Source organism: Salmo salar, chromosome ssa12 (assembly GCF_905237065.1).
Source record: "Salmo salar chromosome ssa12, Ssal_v3.1, whole genome shotgun sequence".
In the NCBI taxonomy this organism is placed as follows: Eukaryota; Metazoa; Chordata; class Actinopteri; order Salmoniformes; family Salmonidae; genus Salmo; species Salmo salar.
This window is the reverse complement of record NC_059453.1, coordinates 86,565,130-86,586,383: the sequence shown is the minus strand read 5'-3', so window position 1 is coordinate 86,586,383 and position 21,254 is coordinate 86,565,130. Positions and strand designations below refer to the sequence as shown.

At 43.2% G+C, this 21,254-nt stretch overlaps 2 protein-coding genes across 2 annotated transcripts in view; one reads left to right on the top strand and one right to left on the bottom strand.

The window, feature by feature from the left end:
• Positions 1–689: 689 nt before the first annotated feature.
• LOC106566046 (F-actin-capping protein subunit alpha-1) lies at positions 690–7,441 on the bottom strand. Its single transcript, XM_014133853.2, has 10 exons — positions 7,310–7,441; positions 5,401–5,464; positions 5,229–5,280; positions 5,074–5,137; positions 3,067–3,273; positions 2,895–2,974; positions 2,619–2,697; positions 2,310–2,381; positions 1,848–1,910; positions 690–1,751 (listed from the first exon to the last, which is right to left on the bottom strand). Exons 1-10 carry the CDS (start codon positions 7,346–7,348, stop codon positions 1,611–1,613), a joined length of 861 nt encoding a protein of 286 aa, XP_013989328.1. The 5' UTR covers positions 7,349–7,441; the 3' UTR covers positions 690–1,610.
• Positions 7,362–21,254, top strand: part of LOC106566045 (suppressor of tumorigenicity 7 protein-like) — a 42,388-nt gene continuing 28,495 nt past the window's right edge. The window contains exons 1-14 of the mRNA XM_014133852.2: positions 7,362–7,641; positions 8,449–8,531; positions 8,734–8,893; positions 9,030–9,084; positions 10,069–10,184; positions 10,387–10,465; positions 10,601–10,689; positions 10,814–10,914; positions 11,389–11,503; positions 12,014–12,086; positions 12,330–12,432; positions 18,877–19,027; positions 19,166–19,258; positions 19,380–19,519. Of these exons, the coding sequence (XP_013989327.1) occupies positions 7,434–7,641; positions 8,449–8,531; positions 8,734–8,893; positions 9,030–9,084; positions 10,069–10,184; positions 10,387–10,465; positions 10,601–10,689; positions 10,814–10,914; positions 11,389–11,503; positions 12,014–12,086; positions 12,330–12,432; positions 18,877–19,027; positions 19,166–19,258; positions 19,380–19,519 (1,566 nt within the window). The 5' untranslated portion in view covers positions 7,362–7,433. The remainder of the gene's footprint in view (positions 7,642–8,448; positions 8,532–8,733; positions 8,894–9,029; positions 9,085–10,068; positions 10,185–10,386; positions 10,466–10,600; positions 10,690–10,813; positions 10,915–11,388; positions 11,504–12,013; positions 12,087–12,329; positions 12,433–18,876; positions 19,028–19,165; positions 19,259–19,379; positions 19,520–21,254) is intronic.

Sequence of the window (21,254 nt, the reverse complement as noted above, 5' to 3'; positions counted from 1 at the left end):
TACACTGGGGAAAACAAGCGACACCTGGAGGGGGTGGAGACAATAACGAGGACAGGTGAAACTGATCAGGGTGTGACACACAATGCAAATTATGTGACACAATGCGAATAACTTATGTCTGATCTAAAACATGGAGTTCTACATTCTGTGCTTAGTATTCTAAGATAACTGATTGTGTTGTCTGTCACCTCTTGTTCTGTGAATTGTGTTATTTAGTCATATTTCATGTTGAAAACCTCAAATAAAAAATGGTACAATCTAAAATAGGCCGTAGATGTTTTCACTAAAGCAGCACAACAGCATGTGAAGATAAGATTTATCATGCCGGTATAATGAAGGTAAGGTCATATCGAAGTCTTCAGAGAAAGGGACTGAAAGCAGAAAATAATTGTGTTTTTGTCCATCAACACAGTTTTACACATTCGACACAAAATGTACAGATAATGCAGATGAAATATAACGATGCAAAACGTCAAGAGGCGCATTTTAAGGTGCGCTCCATTAAAGTGATATACAATAATCTGTTTCTTTATTCAAATGTCCCTTTTACTTTTTGCTGTGCTAGCCAGTATTTACACACAAATACACATTTGGCACCAAATCACATTATTTCCCAATCAGCATATTTCTACATTCTGGTAAGTAAAATGCTATTTATGGTTAATGATCACAATAGTTACAGCATAGTATTTGGTGCAACTTCTTTATTCCTTTGAATTATACATGTTCTTACATTTTGTATAAAAAAATATAGCAAAAAGCTAAAGGAAGGCATGTGGGAGGTAAGGAGGAATATAGGTATATTATATATTAAGTTGGCCTAATCACTGATAGTGGATACTGATGGTGCTCTGCTTGTTTAGGCCTGATTAAACCACTGTACAAGTACATCTCTTTCCAACGGGAAAGCTTGCAGGGGACAGAGCTGATACTTGGGACTTTTTTTAAGGGGCTGTGCTAAATTTAGTCATTAAGGAGTATACACCTCACTTGGAGGAGACCTTGGGTTACAGATAGATTGGCCAAGAGCTATATAAAATAGGTCATGATTCAATCCAACGACATGCGCACTGCGATAGGCTTTTAAAGGCAATTTCCCAGACATCACGCAGCGGACGGCAGCTCAGTCAGAAATCGCCTTTAAAGATTAACCACAATGCATCGGGTCGTTTATCTGCATTTGTTAGAATCCAGGCCATAGTAGGTTACGAAATGGACTTAAACGGATTACTACCTGTGGCCCCCAGACACAAAGTCAACCAAATGAGGGGTATGAGGATATGACAGATTTTTGAAGCATCGGTGTGGGAGAGCGAGGTTGACCCATGTAATCCAAACTTTCAGTGTCACTAAAGGCATTTTGTTCAAATGAAAAATTTGCAAATGAGCCAGAGCTAAACAACCCAAAATGTCCTCTTATAATGAAGCCATCCCTCCTAACGCGCCTGAAGAAAGCATACCAACTCCAAACACCAAATCAAACCGTGGCATTCTTTAAGAAAGACAGAATAGAGTATCATTTTTATTCCCCTTTGACGCCTCTTTTCCTGATTTCCCCTACCCTCTCTGTCTTTGCAGTAACACAGTAACAATGACCGACACACTGTCCTCTAAGCATTCTGCATCTCCTTGCCAATCTTGTAGCTGAGGATCTTGTTCCAGTCAATCTTGGTGCGGGTGACAGGAAGCTGCCGGCGCAAGGCTTTGAATGTGGTGTCAGACATGGTCTGGTAGTTCTCACTGATGGCCGTCTGGAAACAAGGAAAACAAATGTTTAGACTCTGCCCCCAATTAAACTGATTTATTCCAATTATGCTAATATTACTGTGAGGAAACATGTTGCATACCTGGTATTCATTTTCTGCATCCTCAATGATTTTCACAAACTCCTTTGCAGTCTGAGTCTCACTCTGCCAAAACAAGACAATATAACCGAGTGTCACGCCTCTGAGGAAGAGTTTTCACACCAAAGAAAGGACTAATAAAGCAAATATCAAAATGAATGCCTTTGACAATTGAATTGCCTGTAAACTTGACAGATTGAAGACCATCTCTCTTTATCATAAAGGACATTTTACTTGTTATTTTACTTCATCCTACTTCTCATGCACTAATGAACAGCACTAGGGTTGCAAAATTCCTGGAACATTCAATACATTTTGGAGGATTCCCAGAATCAGGAGGGAATAAGCAGGACATCTGGAATTCTACAACCAGGATTTCTGTAAAACCAGGAAAAGGTTTTACACCCTTCTTCCTTTGAGTGCTTATGTTCAGGTCCAGAATATCCTACTGAAAGGGGAACTCACATTTACAGTGAGGGATTCCTGTACTTCCTTGTGGCTGACCAGCTGCACATTTCCATCCTCATAGTAATGCACCTGCAACCACAAGATGGCGGGTGAGGGAGACGATATACAATATGACAAAACAATATCCATTTTCAGTTCATCAATTTAACTTGCATGGGCCTGTGCCCTAGCCTCATACGAACCATCCTGATCTCGCAAGCTCACATTCTGCAGGCTACCTGTGCCCAACCAGTTGTCTATGAACAGGCTTTTAGACAGCCAGACAAAATGGTGGACAACCCTTGGCAATGGACACTACTAGCCTACCTGTATTTTGAGGACTCCAACGACTTGAGCTGTAGATTGGGAGATGCTGAACTTCCATTCAGACCTACAACGACCATTCCTGAGAACAGAAATCAAATATTAGTCCTTTCCCAAATGTATTGTGCATTTGCGTTATGTCAAAGGCCCTATTATAGACAGAATTAAATTTGAATACAAACAATGGACATACAGTATAATGCTTCAAAATAATACTCATTCCCTGATAAATTAACGGTTAAATATATAAATTATTGGTAACCATGAGACTACACTTACCAGAAGTTCTTTGGTTGAAATTGATGACCTTCAATGCAAGCAATTATGGTTTGCTGGCCGTCAATAGTTTTCCCATAAACCTGTGATAAATAAAACAAGGTCCTGTCATTGTTTAACATGCTCATCTTAAAGATAACGTTATTGTATCATGCAGGTGAAAGACAGGACGTACAGTGCAGACGCCGCTGGGGTAATGCTCCTTGACATAGGCCCTCAGGGCGCTGTCACACGCGTCTCTCCAGGGTCTGAGAGCTGCATCTCCCTCGTGGGGCTGGGGGTCACTGGCCTCCTTTCTCAGGTGGTCGAATTTGAATGACCGCTTGTTGCGGGGGTCAAAGAAACGGCCATTGCCCAGGTCTCCATGCTCTGTGATCAGCACCTAGAGGGGAAATGGATCACAGGGACACAGATAGAGGTCCTCAGTTGCTGCATTGATCACAGGGATTTTTCTGCCATAAAAACTCTTGGGCGGGCCACCTAAGTCCAAACTGTAAAAATGTTGTTGTTTTTTGTTATATAATGTGTGTATATATATATATATATATATATATAATGTGTGTGTGTGTATGTATATGTGTATATATATATATTAATTAGAAAAAAGTTTTTATATATACACACACTTTCGGGATGGAAAAACGCTTTCAGTGTGAATTTAAAATGACTAAAACCAGATATAATGTAGAAAAAATAATGGACCTATATTTTTTATTATAATATAATATTTGAGAACTAAAACTACCAAGATAAAAGCTAGACAGTCAGTTGAAGTGAAATCCAAAAACAATGACATTAACAATATTGATTTTGCTATTATGTCTGAGCAATGGAACACAGCATTAGCCATGGCAAAATGCATAGGAAAATAACATTAACATTGTGAAATGTCTCTCTCAGTTCCATTGCAGAATATGTAGAATCCCTGGAAATGTGCTTTAAAATTGCAAAGATTTATCTTGGCTCCATGGAGAAATTCAGATAATTTCAGGCTTAAAAATGCTTTGGGGGGCATTAAAATTCAAAATTTTTGCAACGGCAACCATTGCCATGCCCCCTGCCGCGCCCACCACCTAAGCCACCTTTTGATCCATAAAAAAAACTATTTTAATGATGCGTTCAATCTCCACCGACTGTAAAAAAACATTAAGGACCCCTACTCTTTCCATGAAAAAGACTGACCAGGTGAATCCAGGTGAAAGCTATGATCCCTTATTGATGTCACTTGTTAAATCCACTTCAATCATTGTAGATGAAGGGGAGCAGACAGGTTAAAGGAAGATTTTTAAGCCTTGAGACAATAGACATGGATTGTGTATGTGTGCCATTCAGTTGGAGAATGGGCAACACAAAAGATTTATGTGCCGATGAACAGGGTATGGTAGTAGGTGCCAGGCGCACCGGTTTGTGTCAAGAACTGCAACACTGCTGGGTTTTTCACCCGCAACAGTTTCCCCGTGTGTAGAAAGAATAGTTCACCACCCAAAGGACATCCAGACATCTTGACACAACTGTGGGAAACACTGAAGTCAACATGGGCCAGCATCCCTGTGGAACGCTTGACACCTTGTAGAGTCCATGCCCTGGCGAATTGAGGCTGTTCTGAGGGCAAAAGGGGATGATGCAACGCAATATTAGGAAGGTGTCAATGTTTTGTACACTCAGTGTATATATCACAGTATGAAACCAACAAGACTCAAAACAGCTGGAAAAGAGTCACAGCTCAAATAACCGATCGCTGCAGCTGTACATAGCCCATCTGTACATTGCCCACCCTATCTACCTACCTCTTCCCCTTACTGTTTTTATTTGATTTACTTTTCTGCTCTTTTGCACACCTGTATCTCTACATGCACATCATCATATGCACATTTATCACTCCAGTGTTAATCTGCTAAATTGTAATTATTTGCCCCATGGCCTATTTATTGCCTACCTCCTCATGCCTTTTGCACATACTGTATATAGACTTTCTTTTTTCTACTGTATCATTGACTTGTTTATTGTGTTATTGGCTTGTTTGTTTACTCCATGTGTAACTCTGTGTTGTTGTCTGTGTCACACTGCTTTGCTTTATCTTGGCCAGGACGCAGTTGTAAATGAGAACTTGTTCTCAACTTGCCTACCTGGTTAAATAAAGATGAAATAATCATTTAATTTTTATTTATTTTTTTAATCTTACCTGATCATCATACCCTTCAAGTTTGGCAAGGGTGAACTGATCCATGTTGTACTGAGCAAAGGCACTGTTTTCCAATGGAGAAAAAAACAAAATAGAGCAAGTTAACACACAAATGCACATCAATACAGTAAATAAATCAATAAAATACTACTCACTGTGCTGCACCCTCCCTGAGAAGATTGTCATTGTTGAGCAGTAGCCGCACATCTGAAACCAAGAGATTGCCTTATCAAGAGATTGCCAACGCCTTAACAGACTATATAACAAATCAAGTTTATTGGTAAATAAACAAGCAGTACAAAGAATAAGATTTCTAAGCACACTCACCGTTGAAAACTTCATTGAATTCTCCAGGTGGAGCATGGACGACAAAATTAGCCGCAATGCGCACCTGAGGGAAAGAAAATACGAGGTAAATAGGCTACTATCCACTTTTTGGCCAGACAGCTTTTACACCTGAGTGCCAAAGGAACATTTTTGGTACTATATGATCAAATGTTTACTCTGTTCTACCGAGCCATTCGCTTTATGTTCATATTCTTATCTCTTATTGATGTTGCATTGTCGAGAAGAGACCTGCAAGTAAGCATTTCATTGGATGGTGCATACCATGTGTATCCTGTACACACGACCAATAAAACTTGAAAAGATATTGCATATGCAGTATATGAATATTTCTACCACTGATATGAGACCCAGAGACAGTGTAATTATGCAGCCAAGTCATTATTACACTGGCCACTAGGGTGAAGCAGAGAGCGGTGACTAACTTGGCTTCCTGACTAGCCTACCTCTGCGCTGCCCACGCCACTCCTTAGACGGCAAGAGCTTTTCTTAGCAGCTGTAATGCATGTGTAAGCATGTGGTGTCAGATCAGAACCAAAAACAGTGAAACGGGGGGGGGGCTAGGCAATCTTCATTAGGGGTTCCCTGAACCTGAAAGTCTAGAGTTGCACTGAAATCAGTACGCAGAACATCAGTATTTTAGGCCCTAATGTATGTCTTCATGTCCAGAAACAGACCCAAAGGTTGTGTGGGATACACAGCTTAATTCAACAGTAAAAGTAAAGTATTTTTTGCAACACTTCACTAGGACATTGTAAACACTACCAACAGGTTCTGGAACTTCTGGTGTGTGTGTGTGTCTGTGTGCTGTTGCCATACAGTTAAGATGCTCCCAAACACTGTTCCTTCACATGCTAAGTATTGTATTTACAAAATACCTATGCCCATTCTACTGGTCTGTACATGCATCTGACCACATCCCTGCTGTGGGCCTACCACTGAAGTGGCAGGAATGCTAGACACCAGTAGGCAGCCTCAAACATGTATCTATCTGCATGCTGCTGACAGCAACAATGGTCAAATCCAAGCTCTCATATTAACGTTGATTCGTTTTTGGTGATTCAATCTCAATTGGTGGAAAATGCCCAAAATCACTTTTATCGTGTATGACCTTCAGAAGTCTTGTGAATAGGGTTGTATGTGTTTGTGGGCTTTTTCATGAAATCATGACTTCAATGATTCCTATACCAAATAATTGGTCAATCGAAAGTTTGTGTTGTAATGCTTTACAGTCAATAGGCCAGGGGCCATCCCAAGACAGAAATGTGATTATAAAGTATGCCTAATATATTCAGAGTTGTTTCTAGCAGGGTGTGGAGGCTGTTGCAATCAATACAGGAAGTAGTGGCCTTTTCTGGCTAACCAACGTTAGTTAATAATATGATTTTAGACTAAAGCTATTTGCAAATAACCCATGAACAATTGTATGATCATGTATTGCTAGATAGTAACTACCTGACTCGGGGGGACAATTGCCATTGTAATGTTAGCTAGCCACCGTGCAAAAGCCCAAATGTGGCAAAGCCCAGCTAAAGTCAGACTTGACTGTGCTAAGGCACATACTGTACTAGCTAATTTCTGGCTAAGGAACATGGCTAACATTTACAAACATTTTAGCTAGCTAGCTAAGCAGTAAGCAAACTGCTTCTTGTGTATGGTATGTTTTAGCATGATGTATGGAGTTGTATATAGCTACTGTATCTAACTAGGTGATACAATGTATTCCCGTGTCAGTTTGTTCGCTAACTGTAGCTAGAATGTAGTGTTAGCTTAGCGAGCTAGTTGTAGCTTAGCAAACATTTTTTTGCGGCCAAAATATTTGAGAAAGGACACAAACAACCGAATCTACTAAACGTCGTAAAACAATGAGCAAAGCTTCTCAAGACTATACCTTCTCTTCCTCCGTGAGCTGTTCTTCGAAATCGGCCATCTTGGCTCATGAGACAAACCTCTTCTGATCCGCGACTGACTGCAGCGGACAGTGAGGAAGCGGATCTTGACAGTACCACTGGCACATGATTCCTCTGTTTACAGCACAGCCATCCGTTAAAAACATGGAGGACGCGACCAGCAGTAATCCTCAATCTCTTGGATTTACAGATAAATTAAAATCATGGTTGTCCTGGTCATGGACATACATATGTGCCGTTTGGTTTGCTATGGTTTTAACTATGATCTATGTTCTGCGAAGCCCCTTGAAACTGCAGGACACTCTTACCTCAGGTGAGTTAGCTAACGCTAGCTTTCTAAGAGTGGGCTAGCTAGCGAATGCAATGTAGCTAGCTAGCTAGCCAGCCTTCTAACGTTAGCGAGCTAGCAAATAGAAATCGAGAGACCGTGGAGGAACTGAAAGTTTGACAGCAAGCTGGCTAACTGTATGACAACACATTGCACAAAACATATCCCAGGTTGGTTTATTTATTGAATGGTAGCGAGACATATTAGCTAGCTAATGTGGCTACTAGCTATCTACGTTAGCTAATTTAGCTAGCTGTTAATGTTACGCTTGTGCATAACTAGCCAGCTACCTAACGTTAGCTAACATAATTCAACAATGCATAATGCTAGCTAGAATTGCATTAAAAAAACTTTATTTAACTAGGCAAGTCAGTTAAGAACAAATTCTTATTTCCAATGACGGCATAGGAACAGTGGGTTAACTGCCTTGTTCAGGGGCAAAACGACAGATTTTTACCTTGTCAGCTCGGGGATTCGATCTAGCAACCTTTCGGTTACTAGTCCAACGCTCTAACCACCACGCAGAAGTTTATTTGTCAGTGTGTCTATTAGCTTGTTACATAACATTAGCTATATCTTCATCTAGCTATATGGTCATGGTACTTCAACATCACTACTGTGGCTAGCTACAGTACACACTGACTCAGTCAGCAACTGCCAGTGTGGTGGGCTCTGCATGATCAGCAAGCTAATAGCTACCTTCAGAGTGGACAGTGTGAATCCCTGTTAGGCAAGTGTCATTCATTTTTATGCGATGCGTTTGATCTAACATAGCGTTCATTGTTGTTTCAGCATCTGTGTTCTTGAATACACTGACCCCTAAATTCTATGTGGCACTCACTGGAACATCCTCTCTCATCTCTGGCCTAATCTTGGTGAGTTGTAATGATCACAGAGTTATTTGTAGTTTGATTGTAGACACTACATCTGGAAATGTGGATTTCAAATACCAACACCAAAGGTAGCATATTGTACAGTTAGTGCACAATAATTATATGATAATCAAATAAATTGTTTAGAAGATTTGTGTACCGGTACATTGCTCTCTGTATGACTCTCACAATCCCCTGCCCCCAGATATTTGAGTGGTGGTACTTCCGTAAGTATGGAACCTCATTCATCGAGCAGGTGTCTGTTAGCCATCTGCGACCCCTCCTAGGTGGGGTGGAGAGCAGCTCAACCACTGGCCTGTTCTCCTCAGTCAATGGAGATGCTGAGCCCAGACCCAGTGTCTCAGGTAAACATTTCACCAACTAAAATGTTTCCCCATTTTGCAACAGAAAACTAAAATGGCCGTGGGTTGAATATGTGATTCAGGTTTGCAAGGCCATCAATGTAACAAAGTAATGATACAATGACACTGTCTTTTGCAGAGTGTAAAGTTTGGAGGAATCCATTAAATCTATTCAGAGGAGCAGAATACAGCAGGTAGGATGAGACCCCACAGCATGTCACTGTCTTCATGTTGTACTTCAGCCTGACACTGTCTCCGTGTTGTACTTCAGCCTGACACTGTCTCCGTGTTGTACTTCATCCTAACACTGTCTCCGTGTTGTACTTCAGCCTAACACTGTCTTCGTGTTGTACTTCAGCCTGACACTGTCTCCGTGTTGTACTTCAGCCTGACACTGTCTCCGTGTTGTACTTCAGCCTGACACTGTCTCCGTGTTGTACTTCAGCCTAACACTGTCTCCGTGTTGTACTTCAGCCTAACACTGTCTCCGTGTTGTACTTCAGCCTGACACTGTCTTCGTGTTGTACTTCAGCCTGACACTGTCTTCGTGTTGTACCTCAGCCTAACACTGTCTCCGTGTTGTACTTCAGCCTGACACTGTCTCCGTGTTGTACTTCAGCCTGACACTGTCTTCGTGTTGTACTTCAGCCTGACACTGTCTCCGTGTTGTACTTCAGCCTAACACTGTCTCCGTGTTGTACTTCAGCCTGACACTGTGTTCGTGTTGTACTTCAGCCTGACACTGTCTCCGTGTTGTACTTCAGCCTAACACTGTCTCCGTGTTGTACTTCAGCCTGACACTGTGTTCGTGTTGTACTTCAGCCTGACACTGTCTCCGTGTTGTACTTCAGCCTGACACTGTCTCCGTGTTGTACTTCAGCCTGACACTGTCTCCGTGTTGTACTTCAGCCTAACACTGTCTCCGTGTTGTACTTCAGCCTAACACTGTCTCCGTGTTGTACTTCAGCCTAACACTGTCTCCGTGTTGTACTTCAGCCTAACACTGTCTCCGTGTTGTACCTCAGCCTAACACTGTCTTCGTGTTGTACTTCAGCCTAACACTGTCTTCGTGTTGTACTTCAGCCTAACACTGTCCATGTTCATGTTGTACTTCAGCCTAATACTGTGTTGTTTTTCAGCCTAACACTGTCTTCATGTTGTACTGTACCCATCTAAAGGTACACCTGGGTGACTGGAAAGGAGCCTTTGACGTACTACGATATGAACCTGTCTGCTCAAGACCACCAGACTTTCTTCACTGGTGACACTCAGCAAATCAAGGCTGAAGATACTGGTTAGAATCCAAACTTTTTAATTGGAATATCATAGAAAAGTGTTAGCCAAAGTGTAAATGTCTGCGAAGGAATAGAACACTTTAATTCCTTTTGAAAGACTGCTTTGGTCCTCATCGGCCTCCTGTGTTGATATGTTTCTGGATCCATCTCTCTGTAATGCATTCAGTACAGTATTTGTTGTCTGGTTCTGGCCTGTTACAGTTATGCAGAAGGCCTGGAGGGAGAGGAATCCCCAAGCCCGGATAAGAGCAGCTTACCAGGCCATAGAGATGAACCACGAGTGAGTTCCACCATTTCTGTTAAGACTGTATACTCATTCAGGAAAATCCCAAATTAATTTTCTCATTCAGTAAAACAAGTATGTATATTCTTATGAACTAGATTGCATAGCAAATGTCTTTCCTGTGGTGTTTAGGTGTGCTGCTGCCTATGTGCTACTGGCAGAGGAGGAAGCCACCACCATCACAGAGGCTGAGAGGCTGTTTAAACAAGCCCTGCGGAGTGGTAAGAGAGAACAGAGAGTACAGGACCCCGTCACAAGCCTCAGGCCTCTGACCCTTAGTTTAAAAGAATTAGTCAGGGATGCGATTGTTATAATTAAATGTATTAATTTTCCTCTCTTCCATAGCTGGCAAAGACATCAACTTGCTGGTGTACATCAAACGCAGACTGGCCATGTGTGCACGCAAGCTGGGACGCATCAAGGAGGCAGTGAAAATGATGAGAGATGTGAGTGTTGGCATTTCCTTAATCAGGGGTGTTCAAATCAGGGCCTTGAATTCTGCATTATGGCTGCTTTTCTTTGCTCCCTAGTAGCTGATGTCATTGATTGGCTAGAGGGAGTGTTCACACACATGTTGTCCCAGGTCTGAACCAGTCGCTGTTAAGAGAATAGAAGAACAACCAGAAGTATTGTGGAACTGGAGGCCCTGGGGCGCACTCAGCAGGACGCAACATTTTGGAACCTTTGGATAGAAATATGCTATGTAGAACAAACATGCCTCTGATATGTAGAATGACAAGGAATCATGTCGGCTCTATTAGAAGAATTTCCATCGGCAACGTTCATGAACGTTTGACTACTGAACATAGCCCTGATTTGTGTAGTCCTGTCTTTAGTCCTCTTCTATGCTCCTTTCATACTGGTTAGTCCTGCCATTTTTATGATTCCTATATTCACTCACTGTTCCTTACTTCTCCCAGTTAATGAAAGAATTCCCACTGTTGGGAATGTTGAATATACATGAAAACCTCCTGGAGGCACTACTGGAGCTGCAGGCCTATGCTGATGTACAAGCAGTCCTCGCCAAATACGACGGTAAGATATATGCCATTTAGCAGATGCTTTTATCCAAGGCGACAGTAGTGAGTCTGTGGCCGGCAGTGGGAATCAAAGCCATGATCGTGGCGTTGAAGCATCATGCTACCAACTGAGCCATGCAGGACCACATCAGCAAAACAGGATTCAAGCCAACTAACTACTACAACTTTGAACCATTCCTTTGTCACTTTACCCCTACCTACATGTACAAATGACCTCGACTAACCTGTATCCCCGCACGTTGACTCGGTACCCCCTGAATATAGGTTCGTTATTGTTATTTATTTAAAAAAAAAATAATTTAACTATAATTTATGTAGTAAATATTTTCTTAACTCTATTTTCTTAACTGCATTGTTGTTTTAAGGGCTTGTAAGTAAGCATTTCACGGTAAGGTCTACACCTGCTGTATTCGGCTCATGTGACAAATTTGATTTTGATACTCATGATTTCCAGACTCCTCGTTTGAGTTTAAGGTGAAATAACCGTCATGTGTTCTCGTTGTAGATATCAGCTTGCCAAAGTCAGCCACTATATGCTACACATCTGCACTGCTGAAAGCACGGGCTGTATCAGAGAAGTATGTCCCTGTGGAAAGACAGCAATGTGATTTAATGTAACATTTTTAAGATATTAACAAACAGTATGATCTATACTTGACATGGATGCATCTGTCTTTATAGGTCAGACTAATCTTTAAGACATGTTTGTGGGACATCAAACCCCCTATTTGTGACTGAAGTGCATGATATCTCCTACTTAAAGCTGTCCTGACTCCTGTGTCTTATCATGGGTGTGTCTTCTCTCTTTCTCTATCTCCCAGGTTTTCTCCTGAGGCAGCATCCCGGCGGGGCCTGAGCACTGCAGAGATGAATGCTGTGGAGGCTATACACAGAGCCGTGGAGTTTAACCCACATGTGCCAAAGGTCAGTCCAGACCCTCAGTCACAGATCTAGTATCAGTTTACCCAATCCAAATCCTAACCTTAACCATTAGTGGGGAGACATGTACAGATCTAGGATCATCTTAGCGTATCCTATCTAACTCCTGACCTGAACCAATGGTGGGGTTAACACGACTGATGTACGACATTGTCTGTATATACAGTTCGCATTATTTGAGCAAAGTCTCATATTTTACACACACGTGATAGCTATTTAGTTGTCTCTGTACGCCATACTCCTCTTGAGTGATAGCTGCAGAGAGGGCATCATCAACTTCTCAACCTAAGTGAGCTGACTTTGCTCCATTGTATTACCTGTAATGACCTATGTTAGCCAGCAAGTGTCAATATTGCACTGCATAGTAAACATAGCTGCTGTAGTCAGGACTGGACCTGTGAGCCACTACTCTCTCTCTGCTGCACAGAAGAACATGGTACCATACACTTAGTGGATTTTACTAAAGGAGACACTATTAGTCTAATTATTATTCTGTTGTCATGGCTATCTATCAATGAACTATAAAGAGTTCATAGTGAGATCTGGGTCGTGTTCAGTATGGCACATTGTAGCAAAATCTTTTGCAATGGAAAATACAAATCTATGTTATTATTTCACAAGGTCAGGTAGTACATCCCCAGTTTCAAAATGTTTTCTACCTACTGAACAGGAAGTGCACCCTCCCTGATCATGCATCTGTCTGGCCTCTGGTCTGGGCTCTGGGCGACAACAAGGGGCCCCCTGCCTCTCTGATGTTTCTCCCTGCAGTAGACAGACAGAAACAATTCCTGCACATCTCTTCCCACAGGGATTAGGCTTGGATGTCCCATACTAAAACACACTCTTTCTCTCTCACACTCACTCATATGCACACACACAGGTCGCAGTACCCCCTACAGCAAAATGTAGTGTGTGTGTGTGTGTGTGTGTGTGTGTGTGTGTGTGTGTGTGTGTGTGTGTGTGTGTGTGTGTGTGTGTGTGTGTGTGTGTGTGTGTGTGTGTGTGTGTGTGTGTGTGTGTGTGTGTGTGTGTGTGTGTGTGTGAGAGCTGCAATGTGTGGTAGTCACAGGCAGAGGGGGAAACTCAGCTCTTTGATCCAGGCTTTGATGACAGGGCCCTCATCCTGAGTGTCACCCGCCCCCAGGGGCACTGCCCCCCCCCCACGGCGTTGACATACACTCAGGGCGGGTCAGACTATAAAGTAGTGATCCCAGAGATAGTTCACATCTACAGTACCTCTGCTTTCAACTGGTGATACCCTAGACCGTTGACCTAGGAGAGACTAATCTCTTCTATCTGTCAACCTCTGTCCCATTGAAGCAGAGCCTCTCCTTCAGTCTTTCACATGGGCTTCACGTCTCATAATAGACAGGCAGACAGACCGGCTGAACTCTGAGTCCGAGACACCCCGAGGAAGAGGAACTCAGCTGTGCTGTCAAAATGGCTGCTGACATGCAGCGCTGTTGATGTGACAACCTGTAAAGAGTTGTCGGTCGGAGTGTTCTCGGGAGTGAAGCACGTTCTGTGGCCTCACCGTGTCAACTCACCTCATTGACTCCACTAATGTTCTTATAGTGAAAGCTTTTGGCTGTTGTTGACTGAAATTTTGCAGTTAGTGGGATTATTTCCATTTATTTGTGTCAGACCTGTCTTTATTTATCAAGTTGAGTCCCATTGAGATCTTCTGTATCTCTTTCACAGGGGAGCGCTGTCTATGTCTGTCTAAATGGTCAGTGAGTGCACCTGTAGCCGTAGAGCCTGAGGCATGCCTGGCGTGGGCTGTTTTCTGCCCAGCAGCCAGTGTTCACATACAGATACCAGTGGTTCACTGGACTGGAGCGAGCTGCTCTGGCTCTGTTGTGGGTGGGCTTCCATTCCCAGCAGCTTCCCCACATTCTCCGCTTCAATCAACGAGTAAGACCCCCCCCCCACAATTCGTTTCTTGACCTTGGCAACGTGACCCCTCAGCAGCCAGCTAAACCCCCCCACACACACAGACACCAGCAAGCTAGCCAGCCAGGGAAGGGCAGTTTAATGAAGGCAAGATTTCTGGGTATTCTGGTTCAGGCGTGGGGAGTGTTAGGGCCAGCATCGCAGCAGGCCTGAAGGGATTATATATGGACATCACGCTACATCACATGAGCAGACGGCACTAAATGCTCCACACACCCAGCTGTTTCAGTGCTCAACTGCCACGCTTGCTCCACCTCTCTACTCTTTAGCCTGTCTGTCCCAATCAGTCTCTCTCCCCTTTCTTTTTCCCTGTCTCTCATGCGCTCTCTACCCCCTACCCCAAGGTACGGTAGAAAGGTTGAGCAACCGGACCGAGGGCAGCCTGCTGGTCATGTGTTAAGGACACCTGAATGTGTTTTAAATTTAGCACACTCCTATGGTAACAATTCCTCACGCCTTTGGAGTGTGCAGCTTTGTGCCTGGTAGCCTGTGTTGTGGCGATGGCCTCCTCAGCCTTGTTCAGGATTCAGGGGGATGGAGGCTTCACATAGGTAGTAGCAGGTGTGACGCAACACCTGAGACCGAGAGTAGTAGTTATAGACTGACTCTAGCAGGAAGAAGCCTTAGCACAGATCTAGGATCAGCTTCCCTTCACCAGACCCTAATCATCGGATGGAACCATTCAAAACTGACCTAAGATTAGTGTCTATGGTCAATATCATTCTCCTGCTCGGCATCTGTCCAGTACTGATTCCTGAGGGTGACCTAACATGGTAGAGAGCCTCAGAGGTAATCTGTATCCTCACCAGCACCGTGAGTCAATGAGACGATGGCTAGATGATGTCATTATTGTCGAAGTGTTCCATTGTGCTAAATGTTGAAGATTAAAATCTGAGGGAGGCTTATGAGTTAAACTCCAGTTCATCAGTGTTCCAAGATAAAAGGGGAGTGTCAATGAAACTCAATCTCTTCATCAAAGAGGCAACTGGGGATGGGCTGGGGGGGCGTTACCCACCCTTATGCCAGGCAGGACAGCTGCCAGTCAAATGCTTTGGTAAACATCACCTCTACCCTCTTATTAAACACTGGGATACCTGGATAAAGGTGCTGCTCGTAACAGTATAATGACCAGCACCCTTTTTCAGTAAGTGCTGACCCACGTTAAAGTCTCAACTTTGGAGAGGACCTGAAAGTCGCACGACTTGGCAGTCAAATAAAACACAGCAGTGTGTGCAGAACACGTTTGAACACTTATCCAAGCATACCCATCACTACCACATTCACACTGTAGCCAGCTAGCTACCACCACCTAACTGTCCCTGAGAGAAGAGCAGAGCAGAGGGTTGGGGCTTGTCTCCCTTTCCTGCCCCTGGGTGCGCCCAGGCGAGGGCGGCGGCTCTGCTCTGGGCTGCTCTGCACTGGGCTGGCTGGTTGGCTGAGCCTGGAACCATGGGGGGGATTAGACAGGATTAGCTTTATGGTAACCTTCCCAAAGTGTCAGACTGAGACTCATAGTCCTGTGAGGCAGGCGGCCTGGGAATCCAGCAGGCCCAACGCCAATGGCCCCAGCGGCCTCCACAGCCCAGGGGACCAGTTCAGAGGGGATTAACGCCACAGCCACGCCGCCACACACACACACACACACACACAGTGTCTGTTAAATAACTATGATGTAAATGCCTTTGACTATAATGTTATCTATCTGGTGTTACTTTCCTGTCTCCCTCTCTGTCTAGTTTTTATTAGAGATGAAGAGTCTGATCCTGTCTCCCTCTCTGACTGTAGTATTTATTAGAGATGAAGAGTCTGATCCTGTCTCCCTCTCTGTCTAGTATTTATTAGAGATGAAGAGTCTGATCCTGTCTCCCTCTCTGACTGTAGTATTTATTAGAGATGAAGAGTCTGATCCTGTCTCCCTCTCTGACTGTAGTATTTATTAGAGATGAAGAGTCTGATCCTGTCTCCCTCTCTGACTGTAGTATTTATTAGAGATGAAGAGTCTGATCCTGTCTCCCTCTCTGACTGTAGTATTTATTAGAGATGAAGAGTCTGATCCTGTCTCCCTCTCTGACTGTAGTATTTATTAGAGATGAAGAGTCTGATCCTGTCTCCCTCTCTGACTGTAGTATTTATTAGAGATGAAGAGTCTGATCCTGTCTCCCTCTGTCTAGTATTTATTAGAGATGAAGAGTCTGATCCTGTCTCCCTCTGTCTAGTATTTATTAGAGATGAAGAGTCTGATCCTGTCTCCCTCTGTCTAGTATTTATTAGAGATGAAGAGTCTGATCCTGTCTCCCTCTCTGTCTAGTATTTATTAGAGATGAAGAGTCTGATCCTGTCTCCCTCTGTCTAGTATTTATTAGAGATGAAGAGTCTGATCCTGTCTCCCTCTGTCTAGTATTTATTAGAGATGAAGAGTCTGATCCTGTCTCCCTCTGTCTAGTATTTATTAGAGATGAAGAGTCTGATCCTGTCTCCCTCTGTCTAGTATTTATTAGAGATGAAGAGTCTGATCCTGTCTCCCTCTCTGACTGTAGTATTTATTAGAGATGAAGAGTCTGATCCTGTCTCCCTCTCTGTCTAGTATTTATTAGAGATGAAGAGTCTGATCCTGTCTCCCTCTGTCTAGTATTTATTAGAGATGAAGAGTCTGATCCTGTCTCCCTCTGTCTAGTATTTATTAGAGATGAAGAGTCTGATCCTGTCTCCCTCTGTCTAGTATTTATTAGAGATGAAGAGTCTGATCCTGTCTCCCTCTCTGACTGTAGTATTTATTAGAGATGAAGAGTCTGATCCTGTCTCCCTCTCTGACGTAGTATTTATTAGAGATGAAGAGTCTGATCCTGTCTCCCTCTGTCTAGTATTTATTAGAGATGAAGAGTCTGATCCTGTCTCCCTCTGTCTAGTATTTATTAGAGATGAAGAGTCTGATCCTGTCTCCCTCTGTCTAGTATTTATTAGAGATGAAGAGTCTGATCCTGTCTCCCTCTGTCTAGTATTTATTAGAGATGAAGAGTCTGATCCTGTCTCCCTCTGTCTAGTATTTATTAGAGATGAAGAGTCTGATCCTGTCTCCCTCTGTCTAGTATTTATTAGAGATGAAGAGCCTGATCCTGTCTCCCTCTGTCTAGTATTTATTAGAGATGAAGAGTCTGATCCTGTCTCCCTCTGTCTAGTATTTATTAGAGATGAAGAGTCTGATCCTGTCTCCCTCTCTGTCTAGTATTTATTAGAGATGAAGAGCCTGATCCTGTCTCCCTCTGTCTTGTATTTATTAGAGATGAAGAGCCTGATCCTGTCTCCCTCTCTGTCTAGTATTTATTAGAGATGAAGAGTCTGATCCTGTCTCCCTCTGTCTTGTATTTATTAGAGATGAAGAGCCTGATCCTGTCTCCCTCTGTCTTGTATTTATTAGAGATGAAGAGCCTGATCCTGTCTCCCTCTCTGACTGTAGTATTTATTAGAGATGAAGAGTCTGATCCTGTCTCCCTCTGTCTTGTATTTATTAGAGATGAAGAGTCTGATCCTGTCTCCCTCTGTCTAGTTTTTATTAGAGATGAAGAGTCTGATCCTGTCTCCCTCTCTGACTGTAGTATTTATTAGAGATGAAGAGTCTGATCCTGTCTCCCTCTGTCTAGTTTTTATTAGAGATGAAGAGTCTGATCCTGTCTCCCTCTCTGACTGTAGTATTTATTAGAGATGAAGAGTCTGATCCTGTCTCCCTCTGTCTAGTATTTATTAGAGATGAAGAGTCTGATCCTGTCTCCCTCTGTCTAGTTTTTATTAGAGATGAAGAGTCTGATCCTGTCTCCCTCTGTCTAGTATTTATTAGAGATGAAGAGTCTGATCCTGTCTCCCTCTGTCTAGTATTTATTAGAGATGAAGAGTCTGATCCTGTCTCCCTCTGTCTAGTATTTATTAGAGATGAAGAGTCTGATCCTGTCTCCCTCTCTGACTGTAGTATTTATTAGAGATGAAGAGTCTGATCCTGTCTCCCTCTCTGACTGTAGTATTTATTACAGATGAAGAGTCTGATCCTGTCTCCCTCTGTCTAGTATTTATTAGAGATGAAGAGTCTGATCCTGTCTCCCTCTGTCTAGTATTTATTAGAGATGAAGAGTCTGATCCTGTCTCCCTCTCTGACTGTAGTATTTATTAGAGATGAAGAGTCTGATCCTGTCTCCCTCTCTGACTGTAGTATTTATTAGAGATGAAGAGTCTGATCCTGTCTCCCTCTGACTGTAGTATTTATTAGAGATGAAGAGTCTGATCCTGTCTCCCTCTCTGTCTAGTATTTATTAGAGATGAAGAGTCTGATCCTGTCTCCCTCTCTGACTGTAGTATTTATTAGAGATGAAGAGTCTGATCCTGTCTCCCTCTGTCTAGTTTTTATTAGAGATGAAGAGTCTGATCCTGTCTCCCTCTGTCTAGTATTTATTAGAGATGAAGAGTCTGATCCTGTCTCCCTCTGTCTAGTATTTATTAGAGATGAAGAGTCTGATCCTGCCTCCAGAACACATCCTGAAGAGGGGGGACAGCGAGGCGGTGGCCTACGCCTTTTTTCACCTGCAGCATTGGAAGAGGGCCGAGGGAGCCTTAAACCTGCTGCACTGTACCTGGGAAGGCAGTACGTACTGGGTGTAGGACATTGATTGATTGATGAATTAGTGGGTTAATTGATTAATTGTTTGATTTATTTAAAGGATTATGCACTCGCATTAAAAGTCATTGATGTGTTTTTTTTTTCTGTATTTCTCTCCTGCAGCTTTTCGGATAATTCCCTACCCTCTAGAGAAGGGTCACCTGTTTTACCCCTACCCTGGGTGCACAGAAACAGCAGATCGGGAACTGCTGCCGAGTAAGTAGGACAAGTCACTACTATACAGTATACTCAATGCAATGGTCAATTCTGCTGTCCACTCATGATATGTGCCTCTCTACCCCCACCCCACCTCTCTCACTCTCCTTCTCTTCTGCAGCCTTCCATGAGGTGTCTGTGTACCCGAAGAAAGAGCTTCCCTTCTTCATCCTCTTCACAGCGGGCCTTTGCTCCTTCACTGCCATGCTGGCCATGCTCACACACCAGTTCCCTGAGCTCATGGGCGTCTTTGTCAAAGCAGTAAGTCATGCACTTCTCTTCCACTGATCCTAGAATAATTGTTTGATATTGGACTCGATCTGTTTAAATTAGAAGTTAGAGTTTTAATGGGAACAATTCAATTATTAAGACATGTTGTATGCATGGCTTCCGTGCCTCTCATTGCCAAATACACATAGCATCAGCAATCCAGGGTTTATACACCGTTGGTTGTATGCATGTTATTATGTACTCTGACCCGGTTGACCTCTGGTGTAGTCGCTGCCTCTCGTCTCTGTCAACAACGAGGCTCATGGGATGCCTGGGTCTGGTGGTCGAGGCGCCGGTGTGTTTCACTGCACATTCACTCCCTACACCTCAACTGCTGCTCTCCATCAACTTGTTGTGCACCGCAGTTAAGCAATCTAGCCAAAATCTTGTATGATTTAATATCTTATTTCATGAGTCTGTTTTGTCTCCAAGGTTTGAGAATGAAATGTAGCCTAACCATATCCTTTTGTAGATTTCAAGAGTACTGTATGACTTGGCGCAGAATAGGGATGGCACAATGACCGTATAATTGTGTATCCGACAGTTATGGATGAAGACTATAATGATAATAAAATATCCGCCATAACCGGTATGAAAAAAAGGAACTGGAACGAGCATCTGACTGACGACGGGACGGCCGGACATTTGTGCGGTTGAGTCCATTTCCGCGGTAACATGGACTCTTTACAATGTGATGAAAAGGTGTTGCTCCTTGCTGAAGCAAGCAAGGTGTTGTAGCAATCAAGTCTTTGGTTTCCTAGGCAACGTCCCCCTTCCTGCAGTCGAGCGGAGGTGGGGGGAAGAATGTGCGTCTTAAATAAAAAAAACTGACAATTATAACGGTGACCTGCGGTCATTTGACTGACAAATAACTGTCCTCCAAAATTCCATGAATGTCACAGCACAGAAGCAGCATCTCCAACTAAGCTCTGTCCCAGCCAGGTAGTTCAGTTCACTGTATTGGATAACAGGACTTGAAGACCATCCAAGGATCAACAGCTAGGATGGCCACTCTGGGTACTAGTTCAGATCTAGGATAGTAATAGTCTAACAGGCTAGTCTTGCATTGCCAGTTCCAAGTCTCATGGGAAAGACGGAAACGTTGGTTCAGAACAGGCGAACGACACCTCAGTTCAGCAGCACTGTACTTGGATAATATATCAGACCTGAGAATGTAGCTTGCTTTGATGATGCCAGTATTCCACTGAGCTTCACCCTGTCAGGAGGGTCTCCAGGGAATGTGGAGGTTCAGCTTCAGGATGATGGTGCCTGTCACTACGACAACAGGCTAAAGGCATCAGCATGCTTCAGTTAGTCTGGCACCTAACTGAACTCGGCTAGCCGAACCCAACGAGTGTGCTCACATACTCCGTAAAAAGACCTTTGCTTGAAAAATGAGAAAAATCTGCATTACTACTGTTTGTCCAGTTTGAGGCGCCATAGCCAGTATACACTTCCTCAAAATATTCAGAATTCATCTAAGATAACTCAAGAAATCTTAGTCGTGCAATTTTACATCTTAGTTAGATGTTTAGTGCGACCAGTGAGCTGCAGTATTTTTCTATTAATAAACTTGCATGAAAATGAGTCGTCTCACGTTGAATGACAAGAGTTTTTGAAGAATCCCTACTGTTGACCAATAACTGATGAAGGGGCGTGGACTTTGGCTCCGAACTTCGGCTTGCCTCCCTCAAAAAGGTTGTGTTACCAAACAGCCGAGAGAAAA